The sequence below is a fragment of the Alligator sinensis genome, unplaced genomic scaffold, assembly GCF_000455745.1.
Source record: "Alligator sinensis unplaced genomic scaffold, ASM45574v1 scaffold442_1, whole genome shotgun sequence".
Lineage (NCBI taxonomy): Eukaryota > Metazoa > Chordata > Crocodylia > Alligatoridae > Alligator > Alligator sinensis.
In genome coordinates, this window is record NW_005841829.1 from 7,549,762 (window position 1) to 7,577,630 (window position 27,869).

Consider the following 27,869-nt stretch of genomic DNA (forward strand, 5'->3'; position numbering starts at 1 on the left):
CCCGCACCTTCTTCCCCCCCCTTCCACCCCCATCACTCCACCTCCCATCCTTACCTTTGCTCTACACTGACAGGCTCCATCCTTGCTGCAGCGAGCTCTGTGCACCAGGCTGAAGTGAGGATGGAGCCTGCTGGCATGGAGCAAAAATGAGGAGGAGTTCGGCAGAGGGGCAGGTGTGGCACTTGGAGCAGACTGGGAGCTGCGCACGTAGAGGCAACGGGGGGACAGGCAGCAGTTGTATCTCTGGTTCCAGCCCCAACCCCTGCTTGTGTCTAGAGCCTCAGTGGTTGCCTGCCCATGCTGCCTTGTGGTCAGTTGTAAGGTGAGGGGCTTTTTCCCCTATGTTACATGAGGGGAAAAAAGCCTCATCTTCTAATTGAGTAAATGAGGCATATAGTGGTCTCATTTTCACAAATACACATCTGTCATCTGGGGCACGCATTTGAAATATTGTGTTGTTCTTCATATAGGGAGTGCATTATTGTTTGTTGTTTGTTTGTTTTTTTTATTCTGGAAAACAGCAGTCCTATAAGGAGGTACAGGCAATTAATCTAAGATGGGTGTACTGATCTCCTTGGAGACTGTGTGTGTCAGACTATGCTTATTTTTGTGTTTTGTTGACCTGTTTTTAGTTTTTTAAATCCTCTCTATCTATATTGTAGGAAGATAATATATGCAGGAGAATGAAAACTATGCCTGTTAGTTTTCTAGCATTAGGTTGTGTACGCTATCATTTGCAGAAACTTGCCTGGTCACTTATTCAATAATATCCTAGGGCAACTATTTGAGCACACTGAAAGAAACAAGCTATACATCAAGTCAAACCAATTTCAGACAAATCAACTTATAAAACAGAATTTCAAAAAGTATGTAGAGTCCTTTCCTGAAATCTCAACAAATATGCTATCATGGAGCAGGGAAATATGTTGCTAATCAAGCAAAAATAAGACGGGCCCAGAAAGTAAAGATCCTGGTGCTGTGAGCTCTTTGGAATGTTTTTGAAGATCGCTCATATAGATAGGTTACAGAAGCCACAGAACTACCAGCAATTAACAAAAATGATGATGATTAAATCTGTGCTCAATAAAAGAACAAGGAGAATAATGCGGATTTGATCTGTATAGTATTTTCTGAGCCCAAGAGAGGCCTTGCAATGGAAGAACACTCCCAATGACTTTTAAGAGCAGATGCTGACCTCAGGGTCAAAACCTTTTAGATGCAAGCATAATTATTGCAATCTTTAAACCAAAAAGAAGCTGTTCTTTACTGAGGAAAAAGATTGATCATATCTCTGATGATGAATGAGTCCAAGATGCATAGAGAATGTAGTAACATGCACAAAAACTAAGCATCAGTAGGCTAGAAGGGTAGGATTTAGCATTAAGTCTTCAAACTGATGTCTTACTATCTGATGGACTTCAGGAGATGGGGGTGGGAGGTGTGGATCATTCATCTTCTGGTTTGATTGCAAAAAGGCACAAAGCCCTGTATTACAGCTGACATTGTCTATATAGCCCTAGAATGAATCTATAGGACTTTGAGAAGGAAAAAATGTTGTGAGATACATAGGTAGGAATGTATATTTGATTAGAAGAAAATAATGCTTTTGGTAGCTGCACGAGAAATGGATGTATGAACTTCCTGTTTTGTTATTTTTTTTCTTTCTAGCGAGCCCTACTACTGCAGCCCAGATGAGCTTGTCAAATCCGACCATGCTACGGACACACAGCCTTTCCAATGCAGATGGTCCTTATGATCCCTACAGTGACACACGTTTCCGGAACAGTTCAATGTCACTGGATGAGAAAAGCAGAACTATGAGTCGCTCTGGGTCATTCCGCGATGGCTTTGAAGAAGGTAAGCAAAGCTTGTGAAGGAAATCATAATGGGCTGGATATCATTTCCAATGAAAGCACTGGAAAGAAATTCTAACTTCAGTAGGAATGCAATCAGACCAAGGGCCAGAACATATTATCAGTGTAATCCTACTAATTAAGATGGCCAAAATTGAATTAAAAATATGTCAAATTATTTTGTTATAACAGCTTTGAAACTGGAGAGTGGGAATCCAAGGCAGTAGCCAAAGCACATTGACATGAATGAAAACATTCCTCCTAGGTTCAATTATCTTTGAATTAGGCCTATAAAATACAAGTCATTGTGAAAAGGAAAACAAGCAAGCAATGAGAATTTTGCTGATTTTTATGCAGACTGAGATCAATTGCTAGTCAGGTGTCAGAGTGCTATTTAACTAGAGACATTTGTGGAAGCAAAAAGATAGTATATTTTAGTGATGGAATTCAAACGAGGTGTAATTTTAGGGAACGTTTTTGTGTTTAAACCTGAGCAGTTAGTTCATAACCTATTATTATAGGCTAACATAATTTTCTTTTTTTGCTTTACCCCATTAACCTGCTTTTCAGTACCAACTAAGTGTGTGTGCTTACTTTCTTCTGTAATGTAGTGGTGTAAAACTATAATATAAGAAATTTATGATACCAGCATGCAATGAGATGTCTCATATTTTGAAGCGTAAGAAAAAGTGAAGGGCATACTTATTTAAAAATTGCTATTTTTGCCATAGCAGGGTTAATATTGGAGCAAAAGTGGTGCAACATAAGAGTGAGATTGTAAAGAGAAAAATGTTTTTGCACTATTGCAATATAAGCATATTAGGTTGTAGTCACCTGGTCACTTGAAAACAGTTACAAATCATTGGAATGCTGTGGCATGTTAAAGTTAGTGTGTATTAAGGTTAAGATACCATCTTTTTCTCATATACCCTATACCTTTTACCAAACAAAACCCCTGCTGAAAATCAAAGTGAACACTATACGCCAAGAAATACAGTAATGATGTTTTGCGGCTAGCCGCTGCAGAAAGCAGTGGGCAAGTCACTAGCCCTGGGTGCCTCCTGGGGAGCCTGTTCCACAACACTGCTGCAGAGAGTCTGTCCCCGCTGGACTTGCAGACAGCTCACAGCAGCTCTGGTCATATAGTAGGCAGATGGGTTGCTTCTGGCTTGCAGTAGTCCCGTTCAGAGAGCAAGGAGTCCTGGCCAAAGCAGGTAAGCTTATACCCCCATGCCCTCCATTGGCCATATATACCATATTCTGTCCTCCCTCCTCCTTCTCACTCTGGCAGGGTGCCAGACAAGATTGCTTCTTCACCTCTGATTCTCCCACCTGTACTCCCATCCTTTCACTTAAAAGGCTACTTCAGCTGCTGAGTGAGTAGCAACAAGTAGCTTAATGGAGCAGTGATAGGCTGCAGCTGTTTCACTACTGGCCACAGTAGGGGTGCATCTTACTTTATATTAAATTACTTATTTGCAAGGAAAAATATTTCATTTTCTTCATTCTGCCTTCCCAAAACAAGGGGTATGTTATATCTGAAAAAATACATTAATCCTTACCTGAAAGGGAGGAATTTTGCAACATCGCCATGGCACTTAACACACACAAAACTGCTTGAACTTGCATTTGCTCACATTTTAACTACAGTTAGCAAGTGTTAAGTGTGACACCAGCCTTATCTTCTAAAAGTTTACAATTAAATTCTATGCATTTTAATATAAAATGTCACTTTGCAAAATGGTCAGTTTTGTTCATGTTGGTATATGGTAGCACGAAGAATATGTACATGAGCAGGTGTCGGCTTGAAAAAATCAGATCATATGTAGATATTTAAAAAATTTTTGAAAGTATATTTGAAGCTGTACATAGAGCTATTTACAATTCTGCCATCAGAACACTAAAATAGATGACATTGTAGTGTGGGTTTTTTTCTTTTCATTGCCAAGATATTGTTAAAAATCTTAGAGAAGTTTAGTAAGTACCAAATTAATTAAAATTGAAGGCAAAACAGAAAGTGTCAGAAAAAACTTTTCATTTGTGAATTACTCTTCTCCTATCATAAATCACTTTTCTTAAGGCATCACCTCATAATGACCTTCCTGCTTCTGCTCCTCCATTTGTAATCTCTTGAATTGATCACAGGGGTCACATAAGAACCAAGCATGGTTCTCTCTGCTCAGTACTTGCAGATTTTGGGAACTAAGACTAAACACAGGAGTCTAACTTGAGTAACTTGTCTTGCTTTGCAGATCTTCCACCACATCCATCTCTGCTTTTTTGATGTTCAGTGTTCCTCTAGCCCAATTTAGGAAAGCACTTAAGTATATAATTCATCCATCACTATAGAGGGAATCACTTAAGCACATGCTATATTTAAGTCTCATTGTTCTCAGAAGAACTTAAGCATGCACTTAATTTTAAACAGGTACATAAGTGATTTCTTGAAATAAGAATGTTTTCCTGAAGCAGGGCCTCTGTGCGTATGTCAGCAGTGTAAATAATTGACGTAAATCAGACTGTTGTTTTATGATCAATTAATCTGAATTATTTAATCTGGAAACAAATTGTCTTCAAAGGCCATTTCTGTTAAATATCTTGGATGGAATTCCAAATAGCTTTTGTAAACGACCATAGCTAGTTCTAAAAATATGTCTAGACTTCTTTAAAATATAAGCTTACTCATTAACTCATGCCTGAAAAAGGAACCTTAGTAAATACGGGAGGAAATAATCCTTTGCTTAGAAAAGAATAGGTAACTTTAATCTTGTAATGGGTGACACCAGCCTTAGTCTTCTAGGATATTACAATTAAGTTCTATGCACTTTGCAAAATGGACAGTTTTGTTCCTGTTGATATATGGCACCATGAATATGTATATGAGCAGGTATCAGCTAGAAGAAAGCAGATCATATGTAGGTATTTTCAATTTTTTTTAAAGTATATTTGAAACTGTACATACAGAGTTATTTACAATTCTGCCATTGGAACACTAAAATAAATGAGATTGTGGTCATCTGTTGTGGACAGCCAGGGCTATCCAATCAGCTGGGTGTACAACAAGTGGGATAATTGAATCTCTCAGGCAGGGAAATTCTGTTATGAAGAATTTAGGGCTAATTCTCCATTGAATTAATCCAAAAAGTGGATTTAATGATGATGCTGAATTCCTCAGCATTAACTGAATTTGAGAGAGGTTGAGGATAACTAGTATAAATCAGGGAGTTCTCACTGTTCTACAGTATTCAGCACTATGTAGTTGTACAAACTGACACAGTTTGTGAAGGCCTGCTGTCATTCACCTCAGGTATCAGATGATTCAAGTGATGTTCAGTACTTTGCTGAAATTCAAGACAGGCACAAACCCGCTCCTCCAAGCAATGTCCATTTTAGGAATCATACTGGCACTGGCTGGGCTTCCTCAGATGTCACAGCTCTATCTTCTGTGAGACAGCAGTGGGTAGGGAATAAAATTCATTGTTACAAGTGGATAGTACACTGATTTCCATTCCATTTTGCCTTTTGTTGCATGAAATATCTCTTCTTTCAGTCAATAAGCAATTGATAAATTCTTCCTCACTGTGCTGCTTTCTCTCTCAAAGTTAAAATTGTTGTTTGCTCCCGTTGTACTTGGCCTTGGTGAGGCCACAGCTGGAGTACTGCATCCAGTTTTGGGCTCCACAATTCAAAAAGAATGTGGAGAAGCTTGAGAGGGTGCAGAGGAGAGCCACATGCATGATCAGAGGTCAGGAAAACAGACCTTATAACGAGAGGCTGAGAGCCATGGGACTCTTCAGCCTGGAAAAGCGCAGGCTCAGGGGTGATCTGGTGGCCACCTATAAGTTTATCAGGGGTGCTCATCAGGATCTGGGGGAACGTCTGTTCACCAGAGCACCCCAAGGGATGACAAGATCAAACGGTCACAAACTCTGCTGCAACCAATTCAGGCTGGACATAAGAAAGAACTTCTTCACTGTACAAGCCCCCATGGTTTGGAACAGACTGCCACTGGAGGCAGTTCAAGCACCCACTTTGAACGCCTTCAAGACACATTTGGATGCTTATCTTGCTTGGATCCTATGATCCCTGCTGACTTCCTGCCCCTGGGGCAGGGGACTGGACTCAATGGTCCTCCGGGGTCCCTTCCAGCCCAAATGTCTATGAAGTCTAGCATATGTATTTATGGTATTTAAATTGGCTGCTACAAAACATTTTGCACTGGGAGGCTGCATGTAAATACACGTTAACCACAGAAAACAAGTATTAGAGGATCCTGTCAAGGGATCGCTGCCTCCAGGCCCCCTGACCAGCCATAAAGTAACCATTTAGTAAGTAAGAAAAGTATCGAACTGTATAAACAAGATTTAGTGACTTAGCAGTGTTGTTTTATAAGGCAGCAATCTAGATCCCAAAAGAATATATGTCAAGCTAAAGCCAAGCTAAAGCCAAGTTGTGTGTTCTTTATTTTTCCTTTTGCTTGTTTGTATTTTTGCTAGAAGTTTGGCAGATTGTTGCATAAATTCTACTGTGGTGCACCCTTTATTCCAGGTACACTGTAAGAGCCAGACTGTGGCCCTGCCTTTTCATAATACAGAAGCCTAAGGAGTAAACCCTTCATTATCTGCCTCCGTACAACTCCCCATCTCTGTTGTAGGCATGAAAGGAGGGAAAGAATGCAGCAGCTGCACACCTGGTATTATCTCCCTCCCCCTTATCCAGGTGGGCTGAGATGGACAGAGCCTTTGTTCCTCTCCTTCCCCTCAAAATTCTGGTTCATGCAGCTGTGTAGGTAGAGCAGGAGCATTTGTTATCTGCTACTGATAAGAGTCAGCAGATTGCTATTCCCCAAGAGCAAAGAGAAGGCAAGAACAAGGAGGGTACAAACACGGAATGAGAGGTGGTTAGCTGTGTTAGTCTGAAAGCAGGCAGCAGATAGGGCATGGTGGCACCTTAGAGACTGACCCAAAGGCATGAGCTTCTGTAAGTATATCTGATGAAGCAGACTGTTGCCTACGAAAACGCCTGCCTTTCTGAACCAGTCAGACAAGGCTCTTTAGGTGAATCTGATATCTTTTATTAGACCAACTTAAACAGTTGGGAAAAAAATTTATTAGCAAGCTTTCAGGTTTAAAAACCCTTTGTCAGACTGAGGAAGCCTTTGCAGTTGGTGTGTGCTCTTCCTGGATGGAATGAAAAGTAAAGAAGCCAGAGGCTGGGCTGGTATGCATACAAGACAGGCAGTCAGTGATGATGTAAATTGAGGAGTCAGTGGGTGAGAGACAGGCTGGGGGGAGGTGGGGGGAGAGAGAAGGGGGATGAATGTAGCAGGTAAATAGTGGAGAGGTACCTGGGGAGTCAGATGTCAGGCAGGTTATAATGTGTCATAAATCCAATGTCTATAGTCCATGATTTTTTGTATCCAGGAGGTTGATGAAGTGAAGTTCGTAGACTCGTCTGTGAAAAGTGTTTTCTAAATTCCCTTTGAGGATTAGAACTGAGAGATTGAAGAGAGAGTGCTTTTCTTGTGAGAAATGTGCCCCCATAGGTAATATGGTATTCTTGTCTTTCTGGTGTGCGTTCATTCTGATGCGCAGTTGTTGTTTGGTCTCTTCTACGTATTTTCCATCAGGGCACTTGGCGCATTGGATGAGATATGTTACATTTCTGGAGATGCAGCTGTAAGATCTGGGAATACTGATGGCTCTGTTGTGGGGTGTAGTAATAATGGGGGGTGGTGGAGATGTGTTGGCAGGTTTTGCATTTCTTGTCATGGCACGGTCTGGATCCTTTTGGTGTGTTCTGGGCCATAGGAAGTTTGCTTCTGGTGATGAGGTGAGCGAGGTTCTGTGCTTGTTTGAAGGCTAGGATGGGTGATTCTCTTTAAGAATAGGGTCTCTTTCTAGTATGGGTTGCAATTGTTTGAGGATTTTCTGTATGGGTTTGAGGGAGGGGTGCTATGTCATAACCAGCAGTGTGCGATTTGTGGGGCGGTTTCTTCTGTACAGCAGCAGTTCTTCACTTAGTATCTGGGTGGCTCTTTCAACCTACACCCCTTTCTGAACCAGTCAATTTCTAAGGTCCCACTTTTGCCTGAGGATGAAATCACATCTGTCAAAGGCAGCTTCAGAGGTGGTCTTTCTGAGCATGTCATCCTTTGTCAGGAAGAGAATCAAAGGGACTATCTAATCCTAAGGATCTCAGAGAGGGAATTTTAATTGATTGAAAGTACTGCCAAATGATAAATGATGGCTGTGGGGATTTTGCTGTTTTTTGTGTTGGTGTAGTTTTAACTTTATACAAAAGCCACCCTAGATATTGCTTGCGTCTTTTGCTTTACTGTCAGCACAGAAGACTATCAATGCAAGAGCTCATCTTTTACATTTGTACACTAGAGGAGATTTGGTAGGTGATTACAGTGAAATGGCAGATCTTCTAAAAGTTTCTTGGCAGAAGCATGTAGGGTCAAATAAGAGAGTTTGAAACTTACCGTATTTACTTGAATATAACATAATTCCCCAATAGTTAGATTCTATAAATAGAACATTTATCAATTTGTTGTAATTTCCCAGGTGTAGAATCTGATTAGTTGAGAGTTGTCTTTAATTCATTCACTTCCCACTACTGCAGTAGGGAAAATAATGGCTCGGTATGCTAGTTGACCTCCTTGCCTTCTGCCTCCCTACTTCTTCTGCATGTAGCCCCTCACTGTCAAACCCTGCTCAGGCTCTGTTCCCTCCCAAAGCACAATATGAAAGTGAGATGCACATGACAGTAAAGACAGGTGGGGAGGGAGAAGGGGAAGGAACAAAGGGAAGGCCAGAAGCTGCAGAGGGAGGCAGGAGACTGCTATGGGTCTGACTCTGGCACTGACTCTGACTGCTAAAAGTTTCAGCATAGGAACTCCGGAAACACATGTCTGAGCACTACTTTTGTACTTACTAATACATAGTACAGCATGTACATATTAGTCCAAAGCCAAAAGACTCAAGCCGTATTATACAGTTCATTGGAATGGACCCCAGCATAGTCAACAGTGTTTCAAGCCACCATGACCCCACAGCCTAGCACTTCGCATGTACTCTAGATACTGCCCACAAAGGATCTACATGCTAATTAGCCCCCCATTGGCCCCCCAATTACATGTTCTTGTCATAAGTCCTGGACCCTCCAAAAATGTATATGCAGATGAGGCTCGGGGCTGCCTGGTCCATCTCCACCCCATACAGTGCGAGGCAATACGAATCACATGTGACAGGCTGAGAGAGGGGGTGACAGAGCCTCTGCTTTACAGAAGTTTGGTGATGTTTGCCAGACATTTAAGGCTGGTGAAGAAACAGGAATTATTGGAAATAGGAAAGAAAGGTGCTGCTCAACTGTGGGAGCAAAGAGGAAGTCAAAATGTATTAGATGTAATGGTTCACCATGACTTGAAAAAAATTCAGATCTAAGGAGGACTGAGCACAATCAGCACTGTATTTTACTAAAGTAGGCCTAGTCTTGTGGTAGGTTCATGACCACTAAGGTGGTTTTCCTACTGGCTGATGAAAACCATGAACATGGCAGGGGGTAGTACTCTGACCAAGGTAATGCATAGTTAGTCTCCCACTTTCACTTCCAGTGGGAATATCTCAGCTCTACACTAACTTTATGGGAGGCTTCTCCCTTGTTTGCTCCTGCGGCCATGCAGCTGTGGACAAGAGAAACTTGGCGTCATCCAAACCCCAAGCTTCTGGGCTTGGGCCTGCACATAGGCTGCCTGCCAAAGGATTTGGAAGCATCTGAAGCCCCAGGTGCAAATGGATGATGTTTGCTGGTACTAGGGCCACATACCGTTCTCGAATGACTCACGGATTTGGGATTGATTTGGCTGATTTGACTTGGAACACAAAAAAATTTCCTTAAAAAAAAGGTTCCCATCAGTGTGTCTTCCCAATATAGGTCAGCTGTTTTTTGAGCATGCTCAGCATGGGTTGTATTCAGTCAACCTCATAGTTGCTTTCCATGATTGAACACATGCTGCTTCTAGCATCAGTGTAATGATAGTGTGATTAATAGAGGGTGGGGAGGCTGGTATGTGAATATAAGACAAGGAGCCTTTCTCCTCATGCTGATTAGGGGGGAAAACCCTTGTCTTATATTTGAGTAAATACACTATATAGGAACCTACTTAACATTCAGGGAGACCAAGCCATTTTTGTGGCTTTGTCCTGGTACAAAAACCCCATTTTGCAGGCATTTCACAGTGACCCCACCTCTTGATGCTGATTGGCAGAGAGGCCGTGCCCTTCAGCACAGATTAGTGAAGAGGCCCCGGGGGGAGGAGAAATGAGGGGGCAGCTACCATCTTGACTGCTGGCTGCCCTTTGTCCAGCCCCTTCCCTCAGCACTGATTGGTGGGGAGGCTAGAGAAGGGGCAGTCCCCTTTGTGCCGCCTCACAGCCTGCCTGGGAGGGGAAGACTTAATAAAAAAAAATACTTTTATTAAGTTTTTTTCCCATGGATTTCATGGGCAAACCTGGATTTCACAATTTCCACAAAATCCACAAAACTGATTTTTGGTAGATCCCTAGCAAGTTTTGAGGGTTTTTTATTAAATGTATATCACATGTATAAAAACTAAAATGAAGGAATTCATTTCTATATACAGAACATAGAAAAAAAGGTATTTTTCTATAAGTTCCAAGAGCAGAAATTAAAATGTTTTAGGTAGCATATAATGTGCATAAAATTGTGCTTCATATGATCCCAACGTATACTCAGTAATAATCAATTTAAGAAGCAATTTATAGATCCACATATTAACTGAAGTATATTTGAGTGTAAAAGCCATTTGAAATAGATGGTTTTCCTGGAGTAAATTTGTGGAAATGTTTTCACTCATTTTCTTTTTCTAGAGCAGGGCTGTCCAACCTGTGAACAGGCGGGTGCCCCGTACCATCCATGCTCCATAGAGCGCATGCCATATGTGCCATATGGCACATATGCTGCATGACATGACCCCCCCTGTAAAGCAAATGACCCCTGCCATGGACCTCCCTCTTCCACTGCCATGGTCCAGTCCAACCCTGTTCTAGAGGAAGTTCAAGAACAGAAGAACAGTGCTAGGGTTTAAAAAAAAATACTTGCTAAAGAACTGAAAACTAAGTCTTTTTCTGTATTGTTCATGCCTTAGGTTAGTTTTTGGTTTTTGTTTTTAAGCTGATAGATTCCTTAAATTCTATCTCTTTTCAACATTTATTCTTTTTAAACTTTAGGCAGGCCACCTGGTGAAAATAAGCTACTGGTAGTTTGGTTTAGTTTAGTAAGTTTCTATTAATTTCAGTTCAATTTCCTTTGCAGTACATTGAGTTTTTAATTTTTGAGTGGTACATCCTCCAGAGAAGTGTTTGTATCCAAAACCTTTATGAAACCATATTTGTATTTACTCTTTTAATATTATGTTTTATAAAACATATTACACAATAAAAATGTATGGCAATTGCTGCCTAGCATTGTCTCTTTCAAGTTGAATATATTATGGTACAGTAAACTACACTTTCCATTATATAGTTCATTTCTATATTAAAAGCACTTTGTGACACTTCCCTTTGTATCTGTTTTTGATATTTTGCAAAAAAATTGACTTGAAGTAACGTAATTGAGTTGAAGTTGGATGATGATATTTTTCTTGGGTAACTGGGGAAATATGCTCTCAGTAGGTTGGTGGTCTATAGTGAAAGAAGTAATTCTGATTCACTTTGTAATTACTGTATCTGTACAGCAAACAACTAATCTATGTGTTTATTTTCTCTCCTATTTAGTGCATGGGTCCTCTCTCTCTCTGGTGTCTAGTACATCCTCTATTTATTCAACTGTGAGTATAATGAAATTTAAACCTTCAGTTAGAATGTTATAAAAATGTAATATTCAGCATTATTTCACATTTGTATTTATTGGAACCAAATTATATAATTGATTGGTCCTAACATACTAAAATTGCTCTTGCTGTTTAGGGAGGAAACATGGTTTGTTTCCTGTAAATATAGAAGTTATTTTGTTATGTAAATAAGGTCTTTTTCTCTTTGTAAGGTGCTAATAGATATTTATCACAGCATTCTTATACTGTGATAGACCTTAATGGCCCAGAATCAGCAGTTAGTCTCTTGAATCAGTGGTCTGCAACTGCTCTATGTAGGTCTTGATTACAAAGGACCATAATGACTGTAAGGAAACTTGATCTTTTTTGCTGACAACACCAACATTGACTTAGTAGATAAACAGAAGGCAAGGTAGATTTGTATCTTATAAACTAACCTAAATAGATATGCAGTTGTAGATAAAGCCATTTCGGTCTGGTAGTTCAGTGATTTGCCAGTTAAGAAAACTCTAAGTAGGGCTTAATGGAATGAGTTTTAATGATTACAAAAGAGCTATTACTGCTTATTATGCCAAGAACCTTTGGTTTAAAAGTGTCTTAATTGCATAGTCACTTAATAAACTGACACTGAAAAGAAGCTCTAATGGAGTTTTTAGGATACTAACATTTTAACATGTAGCATATTTGCATTTTTTAATGCTGTCATTCTGATGTGAACTGCTTTTCTATGTAACATTTAAGATCTGTTGAATTAAAGTGCATCTATACTGCAGCTCAGAGCTGTAATTGCATCATGTGTAGACATATCCATACTAGCTTTAATGAGACTCAGACAGGTACATATAGCAATGAATCTGGGTCAGGAGGGGTTCAGCAAGACCTGAACAAACCTGCCCAGACCCCTGGCTAAAAACTCAGAAGCTGAATCCTGAGCTGCCATGACACTGCTGTTGTTAGTACTTGCGCTAGTTAACTTGGGGTCAGCTCAGATGTGTCTACATGTGATTAAAATAGAGACATAACATTAAGTATATCAGTCTCTAAACATCAACTGATACTCATGCCTTTTAAAAAGAAACAGTGGGCAACAATGAGATACTAAAGTTAATCTTCTATTAACGTAAATTAAAACTTCAAATTGGTATGAAAATATGATGCAACCATACATGCAATCCATATTCAGCCTATGCAAGATCATGTTTAACTGTGTGCATGAAGAAAAGCATGCCAGTCCATCAAAGTAATTACTATTGTTAAATTATCTCGCAAATCTTTTTGTTCGTTGACTATTTCATGCCAGGGGAAGTAGAAAGCCCTTGATCATAATAAAGGATTGCAAGCATCACCTTTCTACCTATGGTACCTAGAGCAACTGAACTATTCCAAGTCACAAAAGATAACATGTTGGAAGGATGCAGAATACACCATTTTTCTAGGCTGTGGTTCATAATAATTGTACAAGGCACTGGGAACAGCCCCAATTACTAGGTTCTGTTTTTTACTCTCTTTTTCTAAACCAGTCATTCTTAACCTGGGGTGCCTTGAGATTGTTTCAAGGGTGCCACTGGCTGCCACACATTAACACTGTTAGGTTTACAAATATGATTCACAAGATAAACTCAGAGATTTCAAATAGAAGTTCATAGTTGTGGCCTACCTGAGTTCTTTGCAAAAGAAAAGCTGCTCTATTATTTTTCTGCAGTTAAAGAGCTAAAACTAAGGGTTGCCATTTTCCAAAGGATGTCTGAAGTCATCCAGGGGTGCTTTGAGGTGCTAAAAAAGTTAAAAACCACTGGTCTAAGCCGTGATGATATCTAATAACGTAGATTAATGTGTACAATTTTAATGATGACTGGTACTGGAGATGTTTACAAAATGACAGAGCTGCTTAATTTTTAATCTACCACATACTTTCCTTTAGCAACCGACTTTGGTTAGTAACTACCTTTTTTAGTTGTCACAACTTTACCAAGCTAGCCACCATGGAAAATAATGTAATGGTCATTTGATTAGTAATCTCGGATAGCAACTAGTCACCTACACCGTAGCACTTGGATACCTCCCAACTGTTAACGAGTTTTTCCTCATGTTACATTGTTGTATTAGCACCATGCACTTGAACTGAGGTTCACAAAAAAATTGTCATTCAACCAAGGTCACACAGATTCTGGGTCAGTACCAGGAACTGAACCTAGATCTCTTGGATTTTAATCCAGGTCCTATATCAGTAGACCACCCTTAGTATAAACATTGTTTTACTTGCAACCTTAAGCATGAGAGCTGATTAGAACTTGAGTTTTCCCACGGTTCTAGCTCAGCTACAGAAGTTTACATATTGGGTAAAGGAACCAGAGCACATGACTGCCCGCTTGTACACAGGGGACAATATACTAGGCAAGTAGCCCTTGCTCTTTCAGTCTCTCCCTTTGCTGGATTGTTGTGAGGCTGTTCTGGAATAGATGCAGAATACTCATTCATGCAGCCATGCAGGATTGAATCACTACCTTGCCCTGACACCACTAACCTCCAAACCCAGGCATTTATAGGGTATTAAAAAATAAAGTCAATCAAACCAGTCTTTTGTGGCCGGAAGTGTTGAAAGCCACAGAAAAGCACATAGGGCACTGACAGCTTAGGTTCCCCACACAACAGCAGCCCCTCCTCGGGTTTTGAATGTTATCCTTATCCTCAAATACTTTTATTAGGTGCCATCAGAAACATTCACCAAAGAGTATAATATAACTTAAGAGTGAAATACTGAAGACCCCCAAAATGAGGTGTTTTTAGTTTTGCTTCTGTTTAATCAAATACATCTAAATTTACTGGAAATAGCAGATGTCGCAACATTTTGCTGTTTTGTTTCCAGAGAAAAATATTCAGAATTTGAAAATCTAAAAAGTTACTTTTGTAAAGAAAAGTATTTACATAAAAAACACCATTTTTCCAGTGTTTCATGAATGTAAACTTTTGGAACACCTACTTATAAATGTTCCTAGAAATCTTCACAAAAATAGGTACTCTTTTCAGGGTCCTATAATGGAATGGTCCTTGTTTTAGTTTTCATGACCTAACAGAAATAATTTCAAGTATATAGAAGTAATGCATGTATGTTATGAGTTCTCAGTAGTAAACGTAATGGTCATCAATGTAGGTACTTGTGTGAGTAAAGTTAGCTACATGCATATATGTTTACAGGATCTGGTCTTAAATAAAGAATCCTGTTTGAGTTCTAAATGTAATAAATTTGATGTTTAATAGTTACGAACTATTGTAAGTTCATGTTTTTTTTCCTGATTTTTCCTTTGCAGCCTGAAGAAAAATGCCAGTCAGAGGTAAGAACCAATTTATGTTTTTTAAACAAAAAACTTTTTTGCATAATTACTTTACTCTTATAACTTTGTAGATCATGGTGCAATTATGGTGCTCTCTTAAAATATGATATTTAGATTCGCAAGCTACGAAGAGAGTTGGATGCATCCCAGGAGAAGGTCTCAGCTCTGACAACTCAACTGACTGCCAACGTAAGTACAATTTGAGAAAATGGAGATTGATATGTAGTGTATTTAATGCATAAATCATCTTGCAAGCTTTCCTAACAAGCAAAAATATCTCCAGTTTATAATGGTACATTCTGATCACAAGTTCATTTTAAAAAGAAATATATGCATTTTGGGCCACTCAAAATGTGTTGTTTCTTTTGTACAGTATAGCACGCACAGGCTTGATTTAATTCTAAAATAGAGTTCTTGGAGCCTGGCTTCTCTTCATAAACTTGTGACATGACATTCATGTGCATGGGCCAGAAAGGTCATAAATTGCAGATCAGAGGTATATTGAGTTAGTGTATTGCATTTTCCCATAGTATAAAAACAATGGTCTGGTAGCATGGACAGGCAGAAGTGCCCCACAAAAGGACAGTGAAACCAGTTTAAGGCGCTGTCTAAGGCAGTGGTTCTCAACCTTTTTTTGTACCAGGATGCATTTGTAAACATCAATGGCCAGTCCCAACCTAGTGCCTCTCACTCCCGGGCACACTGGAACTCTGCCAGCCTGCAAGGGAAAAGCCATGGTTTCCCACGTTTCTCCTTTAAAGAGAATCCGTTTTTAAAGTTTGTTTGCAACCCTTTCGCATATTCTTGTCAGCCACTGTTAGGTTGCGACCCACAGATTGTGGAACACTGATCTAAGGAGCATAAGACATTTGTTACAATGTTTTCACTTGCTTGCCCTGAGGACCCTACATTGCTGTGAAATGGTATAAATAGTCTTACACAAGGAAGCTTTCCAAACTAGAAAGCATTGGGTTTAATTCCACTTGAGTCAACACTGTGTGTGACCCTTGTTCAGTCTTTTTGACCTTTGGTGCCTCTGTCAGATGCAGTTGAAATGTGGGTTAAATAAAGAGGCAGCTCACTGTAAACCAAGTAATTCCAATATAAACAAACTAAAAATGAATAGTGACTATTTTAAGATCATAATTGTATTTGAGGATTGTAGGAATGGGTGAGTAAGGTTACTGAAGAGGAAATTCCTGGACATTGGCTCTTGAATGAGTAAAATAGTAAAGACACCAGGGGATGGTTTGACCTGAGTCATGACTTCCACCACAGAATGGAAAATAAAAGTAGGTTTAATCAGCATGTTGGTGCAGACATAAGTGCCAGCTTTTAAAATAGGGAAACCAACAAAATGGTTAATAGATAAGCTGAGGAATGAATAAGGCTACATTTAGTACTTCTGTCACTCTTCAACATTCCAATGCTGATGGGGGGAAAAACAAATGCCAATAGTAAAATTGTTACATTTACCATATAAATGCAAAGAACCCTGAATGCATTAGAAGTTTTCACTCATTCCACTTCTTACATATCTTTTTAAACCTCGCTCAACATGTAAGGCTTTTCTGTCTTAAATGTTGCCCAGATCTTACTTGTAGTTCTCTTACATCAATTTTTTGGCTAATTGACTATTCATGAAGGAAACCAGCTTCAGCTCTTTAAAGAAAAGACCTTTACCAGACACAGGTCTTCATGTCAATTCAGTTTGGCTATAACCTTCTCTATTGCAGTGTCTGTCTACTTTGCAGGCTGATCTTGAAGAATAATCTCAAAGTAGTGGTATCTTTAAGGCCATAATTACTCCCTCTATTAAAAAGCTATTCAGAATTCATGGAGTTCACTGGCAAGGAGAAAGAACGTGTTTTCTCAGAAACATCTAAGTCCAAAACATTCCTGCATTATACCTATGGTTCCATATTTGGAACAAACTGTCATTTAAGTTAACACTGTATTTTTATATTTTATAAAATCAACATTTCCTACTTGGTACTTTTGCTTTCATGTTCTCCAGAGTGAATATAGTACTGTTGTAATGTGCCACATTCCTGGTCATTGGGGATAAAGTTGCTGATTTTCCATAAAAGTGGTATAGCTGAGTTATTTTGTCAGGGTCTCAGGACTAGCTGACAGCCAGAACCTATCCCAGTTGGGGCAATGAGGTAATAGCTGGAAGAGCTAGACTCCTTGGGATTGATTACTGGGACGTGTTCCCAGGTATTTGGGCTCTTATTAGCCATAGGACTCTGGCTGGGAAATGTGCATTCTTTCTTGCTTCTGATGTTCAGCTGGTCTTCTAGATCCTGTTACTTCTGGTACTTGGCCATTTTCCTGGTTTCTGCCACTGGTTTCAGCCTTTGGCTTGCTTTCTGGCTCCGGCCTCTGGACCACCCATGTCCTGATCTATTATAGGTGGTCCCTTACATACTGGCAGTGCAGATTTCTCCAAATTGCCTCATCTTTGAATGACGACTCCTTGCCATGGAAAACTGTTTTATTTCCAATGTCCAGTCAACTTTAGGTATATTTCCAGTGCTATGTCTGCAGACAGACACTGGAACGTTGAAGCAGATCAACTGAAAGTGCAGAATCTAAGGCACTCGCATATCACACTTTAGCTTGGGTAACTTGACTTCACACCTTTAGTTGATTTGCTTTAAACTTTTGGAAAGTAACATCAAGGGTGCCAATTGTGGTGGCAGTTTAATGAAAATAAATCTTCAGACAAGGAAATGAATTAAGTCCAACTAATCCTTTCGCCTATACTTCTCTAAACAGTTTCCCACATAGCAATAACTTTTGGTTACCTGCTCAGGTTTTAAAGCACAATTGGTCCCATCATGCCATTTACCTAATTTTTTTTACTTGCCCAAATATTTGAAATTAGATTTTTCATTGTTACTGAAAATAGTTGTGTTTTTTTTAAACAGAAAATAGTAAAGACTGTTTTTGGAATAAACATTTTGGTTTTCTAGTGCATGTACTGGTCATTAAACTTGTTTTATTTTCTGCCATTTTTCTCACAGTCTCAGCCCTGTTTATTTTTATAGGGGCTGATGGGAATGAGAACCACATATGTTGTGTTATTGTACTATTCATGTTTGTTTTCATTGTGAACGTGAGAACGGTTATTTAGAATAAGTCGGCTATGTGCTGATGATGAACAAGTCTGGAATAGCTATGTGAAATATTTCACCATCCTGTATATAAACAGATGAGAGAATGATGTTTTGTACTGAGAAAATTTAAAGTAAATATTGCATTTTATCTCCCCTGTATGTAATTCTTTTTATATGAGAATAAGATACCATTAGTTGTTCTGATTTAACTCAATCATTGTGGCAGAGATTAGGTAAAAATATAGTCAATATTATATACCATTTTGACATAGCACAGCAAAAAATGGTTCTTCTCTCGTATTCTTCTCTCACATTACTTCATTCTTATTATTTTGGATCAATATAATAAGTTAGACGTAATTGTCAATTGTAAGTCATGAGAATATATAGTATATTTATCTATGGTTTACTCTGTTTTTTTTGCTGCTTATTATTGTTCTTTTGAAATTAGAAGGGTTAGACAGAGGCTGAAACTAGAGCTTCAAAGGCATTTGGATATGGATCTGAACTCCCAAATTTCAAGAGTGGCTGCTGTGGTAGTAATAGTCCTGAGTGAAAATCTAAATGAAAATACCCACAAATTTGTGTAAAAAAATATGTCTGCTACAGAAATAGAGCAGGATTTTTTTTAAAAGAGGTACTAAAGTTTCAAGTTGAGGATTCTATATTAGTAGTTTATAATAGATATGTATTTCTTTTAATTTAGTGTCATGGCAACACTGGACAGCTATCACCTTTAGAATAGTCATACAGTGCTGGTTCTGATCCCCTCCCCCTTTCTAGACATCATATGAACAAGGAGAATAATGAACTGAAGTAGACAGAAAATAAATGAAATTATAAGCTTCAGATGTATGGTTGGTAGTTTTCTTACCTTCCTTAATTTAAAGCAGCTGATGACATATTTTAAGCATGTAGTTTACAGTTATATATATGCTTCTGGCAATATATACTCTAGTACTGTAAACTACAGGGCACAGTGCGAACAAGAGAGAAGCAGAATGTGACTCTAGAGCAGTGATTCACAACCAGGATGCTGCCAGATCCTTTGAAGCATGCTGGGAGGTGGGAGGAGATAAGAAGATAAACGACGTATGAGGAGATAATCAAATCAGATAAGCCCAGGCTCAGTCTTGTCCCTGCCAGGATGATCCCCAGGCCCCACTACCTGGTCCCTCTGCAATAGAGTTACCATATTTCCAGTTTCAAAAAAGAGCACACCTGTTGTGGGGGGGACGGTAATATGATTGGGAAGGGGCAATGATATGCCCATGCCTTGCCCCTGCCCCCCCGCCCCTCACTCCCTGCTGATACCCCTTACTCTCAACCTGTAGCCCCCTGGCACTGCCTGTACCCCACACTCCTGACCTCAGCCCTCAGCTTCCCGCAGTCCTCCAGCGTCTCCTGGCTGCCCTGCCCCTATGAGCATGGGCACTACCCTGGTGACTCCAGGTTGGCCATGCAGCTCCTTGCTGCCCCTGAAGGGCCCCCTGCTCCCTTCTCCCTTCCCCTGCCCTGTTGCAGCCCTAGTGCCCAGACAGCTTCCCCTGTGCTGGAAGGCACCCACCCCCCCGCACACACCCCTGCCCTCCACACACACACACACACACACACGCGCGCGCGGTGCCCTGGACAGTCCTCAAGCCCTGGCCTTCCAACCCTTGCCTCCATAGAGTTACCTACATGCAGCTTCTGGGGCTGCTCCCACCACCTTGCCTGGCTGCATGCTGGCCATGTGCATGTGCACCTGAAGACACACATGATGCCCCCTGTCTACAATTGCCCTCCTCCCACTCTCACCATCCCCAATCAGCTCCTTGCTAGAGCAAGCTGGGAAGTACCATGAAAAACTTCAATGCTGAGCAGAGCAAAATCCCAGACATTTGTTGATATTCTAAAAGAACCTGCTCAGATGGAAATGGTTGGACGCAAAAAGAGGACATGTCCGGGAAAACCCGGCCATATTATAACCCTACTCTGCAAGTACTTTAATATAGAAATTAGCTTTTGAAAACTGGGTTCAATTCACAAAAGTTATGGAGGGATGCCTCAAGTCTGGTGAAGGGTACCTTGAGTCCAAAAAGGTTGAGAACCACTGCTCTAGAACAGGGGATTCTAACCTGTGGCGTGGATGCCACAAGTGGTGCATGTGGCAGATGGGGTAGGGAACACAGCAGCAGATAGGGCAGGGCAGAGAAAGCAAAGTAACAGATGTGCAGGGAAGGAAACAGAAAACAGAGAAGCTGATCAAGAAGGGGAAAGGGATTGGAGTGGCCCTTGAAGAGAGTACAGGGCTAATTTGTGGCACGCTTGCCAAAAAGGTTGGCCCCCCACTGCTCTAGATGATCCTTTGCTATTAAAGTAGGTTGGTAATCAGATTGAATTCAAGCCATTTAAAAGATTTAACATAGTTGTATGGCTATTATATTGAATATTCTGTGCTTTATAGCTTTTTCATTTATGAGTTATTTCAAGTGTCATCTGAACATCTGCAGAAACTGTACAGAAACAGGATTTCCATCTGCCCACATCTTGGTATCTGTTCAATCCACTGGATGCTGGCTTATTTCAATTCTAAAGCCTTATAATGTTAGTACCCAATCTTAAGATATTTGGTATATTAGTTTTGCAGCTATGTGAATTATGGGATTCCAATATCATTCTGAGCTCAGATCAAGTTAAGCTTTAGTTGTTTTGTTTTCTTGTACAGTGTCTTTTTGACATGTGTTCAAAAAACTCAAAATACTGCAGAACTATTTTTAATTAGAACATATTTTTTTTTAATGTAGCAAATCTATTGCAACTTTACATATTACCAGAAAATTACATACGTTGGCCCAATGAACACCTCTAACAAACACTGAGGAGAATCAAACAAGCAAGGAATATACTTTGAGTTAGGGAGGATTCTGCACTTTTATTTGTTTGCTTTTCAGAGCTGAGAACGTACATTTCAAAGGGACTGTGGATATCAGTGGTAATAAAGAGAATAAAACTGAACCAAGTATGGCCCTCTATGTATGTGTGGTGTTGTAGAAGTGAAGAGGCTAATGTTTCATTCTTCCACTAGTACTGGTTATTTTATTGCCCAGCCTGAATTAGTGTTTTAGTATAATCAGCATAATTCTCAGCATTTCTTTTGACAAAGAAAGCCAGAAGAATACCTGGCATAAATGCCAGGAACTCCTGGATGGGCAGTCAGCAGATCACCATTCTAAGAGGCATATCTTAAAAGTTTGAAGAGCTTTCTTGCTGAATGAAGAATATCAGCTCTCTACGCTTCTATTAAACTGGCAACCACTTTACGATGGCCTCAACTATTTTCCTTCTATGTAGAAAAAGTAGATTGAACCTGGACTGATTTACCTAGCTTGCATCGTTCTACCTTCTGGTCAGTACAACAAGAATGTCTCTTTGAAGCCTCTATTGTCCATTGACCCAAGACAGCAAAGTAGAATATTTTTTTACTTAAGAAACCTCACATTATTAATCCTTCAGATTAATTACTTGTTCTTATACAATGAAAGGGTGATTACCCAATTTAGGTTAAATATTTTTCACTAAGCTTAACCTAGTTAATTAGTTACCTAGCAGTCTGCTTTTCTTTTAATTGTATAGATTTCCTATTAAAATATTCCCAGACATCTAAGATATTATAAATCATGTAGTATTTTGATATTGTAGTCAAAATGATAGCTTGATAAGTAATGGAAATACACAAGTTTTGACTTGTGATGGACTTCTTATGACCTTTTGCTTGTAAAATTCCACAGTGTAATATTACCTTGCTTAAATCTGTGAAACTGTCTGGCATACAGGATGTTTTAAGCCTTTAAATTGTTAGCCTATATATAGATTAATAATTAAATTCAGTCGACAGAAGTTGTCTCTAGTGAGTGTTTTGCTTGAGGTAAGGTTAGCACATCAATGTGTGATAACATTTTTGTGGCTTGATTTAAAAGTAGCTGTGCAGAATAACTTTTTTTTCTCTCTCACATCTTGAAGCATTTTTAAAAATAATGGCAGATCAGGAAGAAGCAGACAACTTTATTTGAATTCATAAGCATTTGCTATAAAATTCAAACATTCCCCTCTGCCTTCAAAAGCATTTGTCACACTTTTATCTATGTACTTAATAATATTTAAGAAGTATCTAATAAGATGTGTTTTCAAACTGTTATTCATGCAATGTGCATACAACATATTTCAAAATCCTGCCACTAAAGTTCTTGATTGGTTTGAAGGGTGTTAATTTTTTGTGCAAGAAATTCTGTGGGTGATATCTTTTCCTGGATCAATTGTGTGGTTGGGATAGATTTCAACAAGCATTCGTATACAGTGTATTCTGCAGGTAATTTTTCAGCAATTTCTACTGGCCGATTTTCTGGCTGGTTTGGTGGCAATTCAATAGAAGGAAGATGATATTAATTTTTCTTTTAGATGGAACAATTAATGCATATAGTTAAGAATATTTAATCAGTTATTTCATAGAGATATCTCTGGGGTATAGATCATTCCTCTCTGTCATGGCCACCAATGTGTGTTCATAACTTTTACAGAAAGTACCTATGAATAAAGTAGTAATGTAGCCAAGTGTGGGATGGAAGGAGATTTAAGGATTTCTGGGTTTTCTTCCTACCACTGTTGAAGGCTAGCTTTGTGATTTTTTTGAAGAAATTACTTAGCTTCTTCATGCCTCAATTTCCTTATTTGAGAAACTGATGTAGTAAAATTTAACTGCCTAAGCAGGGGCTAATTCTTACTAAAATGCCTTGATGTTTTCTGGCAGACAAGGTTCCTTGGGTGAATTTTTCTGAGAAGACAAGCGTTAGGAGTCCAGAAGTCCTGAAAGCTTTTAGCAACTATGTAGCAAGTATAGTTGTAATTGTCTAAATAAGAATTTTAGAACTTAAGAATCGCTTCTAAACAAACCCAAAGGTCCCTTCCAGCCCATGTTTCAAATTTAATGTCCAGTGATTCTGAAATAGTTCTTATCTCACTGTCTTTTTCTAAAGTGTTACATGATCTTCACAGAAAAATTAAGAGTTCCAAACCACACTTGCATTGCTATTCTCTCAATGCCCCGGTAGTATGCCTGTTCTTTCCAGTGATCTCATAGCATTTACAGTTGACACAGAAAATAATGCAACATCAAGTGTAGAGAATATGCAATATACTAGGGGATTGCAAAATGGGCCATATTCAATTCAGACTCGGATTTGGCCTGAATCAGAACAGTGATTTGATTTGGATCACTGTCCCCGATTTGATTCAGCCAAATCTGAATCCAAAGATTTGATACAGATTCGGAGAATCAGCGATTCAGCCATAGACACAGCTTTAAATGTTATTTCTACATACCTCGAGGTGCTAGGCATGGCTTGTGAATGCTGCAGTGCTGGAGCAGATGGAGCATCCCACAGGAGCACAGGGGGGCTCCCTGCATGATCAGCAGTGAACCTGGAAGTGGACTGGAAATACTTCCGGTCCACTTCTGGGTCCACCACAGAGCATGCAGGGGAGCCCCCTCATGTCCTCCTGGCTTAGCAATTGGCTCTAGGTGCCCCCCCAGACCCAGGAGGCACCAGTCACCAAGCTGGGGAGGCATGGGGGGGTCCCCCCACCGTGCTTCCCGGTGGGCCCAGAAGTATACTGGAAGTGCTTCTGGTCCACTTCTGGGTCTGCTGCCAAGTGTGCTGGGGGAGCCTCCCGCACTACTGTGGGACACATTCCCAAGGCCTCCTGGTACCTCAAGGTATTTAAAAAAAACATTTAAAGCTGTGTCTATATCCGAATCATCGAATCTCTCCAAATCGATTCAGAGGGTTCCGATTCACTGCAGAGAGATTAAAGGCTCTCCTGATTTGATTTAGATTCGGAGATTCAGACATCAAATCAGGTCAAATCTCTGCCGAATTGAATTAGGGACTGAAGCTTCGCACAGTCCTACAGTATACCTTTAGGAAATCTAGGTATTGATGTGCCAGATCAAACCAGTGGTCCTTCTATATCTGTAACCAGTCTGAGAATGATCAGTATCACTTTCCCCAGAGGAAGAAGTGCGCCATAGGGATTTTATGAGATGATCTGTTCTTGGGGAAAAGTTTCTTCTCACCCATAACAGTGAAGTTGGATTATGCCCCCTATATTTAAATGTGCTTCTTTTAATAACATTTTCCACAGAGGCTACGATTTGTAAATAAATACATTTTAAAAAATCTGGAGACTAATCTTTTATCTTCTGATATTGCCAATTTCCCCACAGTAAATTATTTCTACTAATTTGTTTGTAGGACATTTGAAAGGATATGTTTTCATTTTGCCTTGCCTACTCTAATCTTTTTACTTCCCCTGAGGCATCTACTTAACCAAACATGAGGGCACAGTACTACTTTAATGCTTACATGAACACAGATGCTGATTTAGAAGAGAGTGTAAAATTAACTCTGCAATATCATTTGACTTTCAGGCTCACCTTGTGGCAGCATTTGAACAGAGCCTTGGGAACATGACAATTAGACTACAGAGTTTGACTATGACAGCAGAACAAAAGGCAAGTTGGAGATGAATTTGTACACTATATATGTACATAGACACACACATCCCAGAGGGGCCAGTCCAAAATGACTTTTAAAAGTGTTTATATTAGATGTTTAATTAATTAGGTTAAATCTTCTATATTTTTAAATAAATAAAATATGGATCTTACAGAGAACTGGCCCTTGGTGAAAATAGTCACTCTAGAGATAAAGAGGTGATATGGTAGTTCTGGCACAAGAATGGGAGCGAGGGGGCATGTCTACACATGCTATTAATGCACAGCAATAAACTCTGGTGCAGTTTGTAACAGAGTTTATTGCTCCCGCATGCACCATTTGAATGTACACCCCACAGCATGTTGAGTTGGGGCAGAGCAGTCCTGGCTGGCAGGGGAACTCAGGTGGTTCCTCCTGTCAGCCTGCGGCTGCTCCTACCTGACTCAACATGCTGCAGAGGGGCTGGCTGGGGCAGGAGGGTGCTTCAGTGTGGGGCTAGCTGGCAGCCTCTGCATGAAGCACACTTGTGTCCCAGTAAGTAACTCTGCCATGGGATAGTACTTTTGTTTACAAGTACCAACCTACAGCAGAGATAATTAGTTTACTCCATCTTAATAGCACCACCATGGTGACATTTTAGTGGAGAGCTAATTAGTCAGCTCAGCTATAAACCTCTCATGTAGATGCACCCAGTACCTCTTTAAGTTCTGCTCCTAGCTGTGCCACTATAACTCACTCTCTAGCCTTGGAAAAAAATCACTTAACCTTTCTGCCTTGGTTTCCCCACCTGTAACTTTGACACATTAATGCTTGTTTACCTCACAGAGGTGTTGTAAGGGACTGATTAGATAATGTCTGTGAAGTATGTTGGATGTAAAGAATGCTAATTATTGCTTATTGTTGTAATATGTCTTCTCCCAACACTGACAGGGTGCATCTACATGTGCAATTAATAAGACTGAATGAATGCCGGCACAATTTTCACCAAAGCAAAACTACCATATTTCACAGTGTACAAGTTGAGTTTTGAAGCCCAGTTTTTAATTCTTAAAATTCAACCTCAACTTATACACCATATCACTGCCCCCTGTGAGTGGCATGGCACTCAGCTGTCGCAGCCCAGGTCTCGCTGCTCACAGAGGACAGGGCCAAGCACTGAGCCCAGCACCTCTTGCAGGGGATTGGGCTCCACCAGCTGAGCATCAAACATGGCCCTGTCTGCTACAAGTGGTGCTACCAAGTACTGAGCCCTGCCCTGTCCCCTGCAAGTGGCGCCGGTCCCAGCCATGGCAGCTGAGCACTGGGCCTGGCACTTACTTGGCTGGTGCAGCCCTATCCCATGCAAGCAGTGCCAGGCTCAGCTGGCATGGCCCCATCCCCTGTGAGCGGTGCTGGGTTTGGTGCTCAGCTGGCACAGCCTAGGCAGCACCACTCGCAGAGGATGGAGACACGCCAGCCGAATGCTGAGCCCAGCCCCGTCCCCTACAAGCAGTGCTTTGGATTAGGTCAATTTATACACTGGATCTACAAAGTCATAACTTTTTGGATCAGAAATATGGGGTCAACGTATACACCATTGTGACAGGGGGCATGCTTGGGGCAGAGTCTCAAGCCAGCCCACCGACCTGCCTATTGGGCAATCCACCCAGTCTCGCCTGTCACAATTTTACTCTTAAAATAATCTGATGATAAAATGCAGGAGGCTGCCCATTACATGCCCTGATGCCAGGGTGCGCTATCCACAGCTTCGTACCATCCCTACACCATGGCCCATGCCTCGCAGATGGCATCCAAGAGTTCTAACTGCCTCCAGATCAAGCCCAAGCCAAACTCGGCCGTAGTTAGGTCTCTTCCATAGTACCCAGTTATAGGCCACATGCAGACAGCCCCTCCTCTCACAGGGGCCTTATTCACTCCCCCTGCTCTCACCAGGGTCCCACTCATACTTCCCTTCTTGGGCCACACACACCCTGCCCTTGCTCTCTGAGTGACCCCTTAGGGCCATCAGACCTAATTCCCTGCAGTCTTAGGCCCAAGAGGCTGTGTGCTTGCTGACCAGTCTCATGCCCTCATCTGAATGGCTGCCAGGCAATTTGCCAAGCTAAGGCTGACTTTGCCCCATGCCCGTCTCCATGCCACTTCTCCACCCCTGTCTCTCTGAGGCTCCACACTGCCCCCTCGTCGGTGCCAGAGTTCTCTGGGATCCTCCATCCCCACTGCCCCCATAGGCTCAGATGCATGCCAAGATGTGCCTGGCCCACCAGTTTTAACTACAAACCCACCAAAGGGTTAAGGCTAGAGCTTAGGCACCCTTCCCTGCCTTTCACTGGGAAACCAACTGGTCTGGCATTTCTTGGGAACTCCCACACTACCAGGAGCCCCACCAGGCCATCCTTCCCCAGCAGGGTGTAGTTTTAGGTCATACACAAGACCACTGAGTCCTTTTCTTCCCACATAGCCTCCCCTTTACCTCAGAGTTGTTCCTGGAGCTGGAGCTCAGTTTCTTCCCTGCTGGCTGGTCACAAACTGCTCCTCTCAGCCCAGAGAGCTGGGCATTAAATGACTTCCCTAAGCAGGCACCTGCCCTCTCCCTGACTTAGCCCTTAAAGTGACAGGCACCAAAGGTGCTCTGTCACAACACTGTCAACCTATACACCATGAAATCTGGTAAACCAGATGTTACCATCTACATGTATATTTAAGCACAGTAATTTACTCCACTGTTGGATAGTAGCTATGTGTGATGGGACTATCTAGCAGCACAGTAAATTAGTCTATACTGACATAATAGCAGTGAACATATAGATGGTGACACTTTACTGTGCAGCAAATTAGTCTACTGCTCAGTAAAGTGCACATGTAGACACTCCCATGTATACCCAAATCCAATCGACATTCTGAACCTTACTTCATAATAAAAAGCCATCAAGCTTAAACAATGTATCCCAATACACATTTAACTGAACTAAAAGAAAAGCTGCGTTTTATGGAATGTCATTATATGACCCTTTAGAAAGTTGTGATTCAAAGGTCTAGTCACTGATTTATGGGAAATGTGCTTTGCCAGCTACTCCAAGCCTCAGCCACGCTTTTTATTTTTCAGTTGTTCAATCAGTCTCCCAAACAGCAGTGCTTTGTGTTCATATATATATATATATATATATATATAT

At 40.6% G+C, this 27,869-nt stretch overlaps 1 protein-coding gene across 1 annotated transcript in view; it reads left to right on the top strand.

Annotated features, from left to right (window-relative positions):
- Positions 1 to 27,869, top strand: part of NAV2 (neuron navigator 2) — a 420,322-nt gene that overhangs the window by 348,160 nt on the left and 44,293 nt on the right. The window contains 5 exon segments of the mRNA XM_025200388.1: positions 1,669 to 1,857; positions 11,654 to 11,706; positions 15,018 to 15,041; positions 15,156 to 15,230; positions 24,633 to 24,716. Of these exon segments, the coding sequence (XP_025056173.1) occupies positions 1,669 to 1,857; positions 11,654 to 11,706; positions 15,018 to 15,041; positions 15,156 to 15,230; positions 24,633 to 24,716 (425 nt within the window).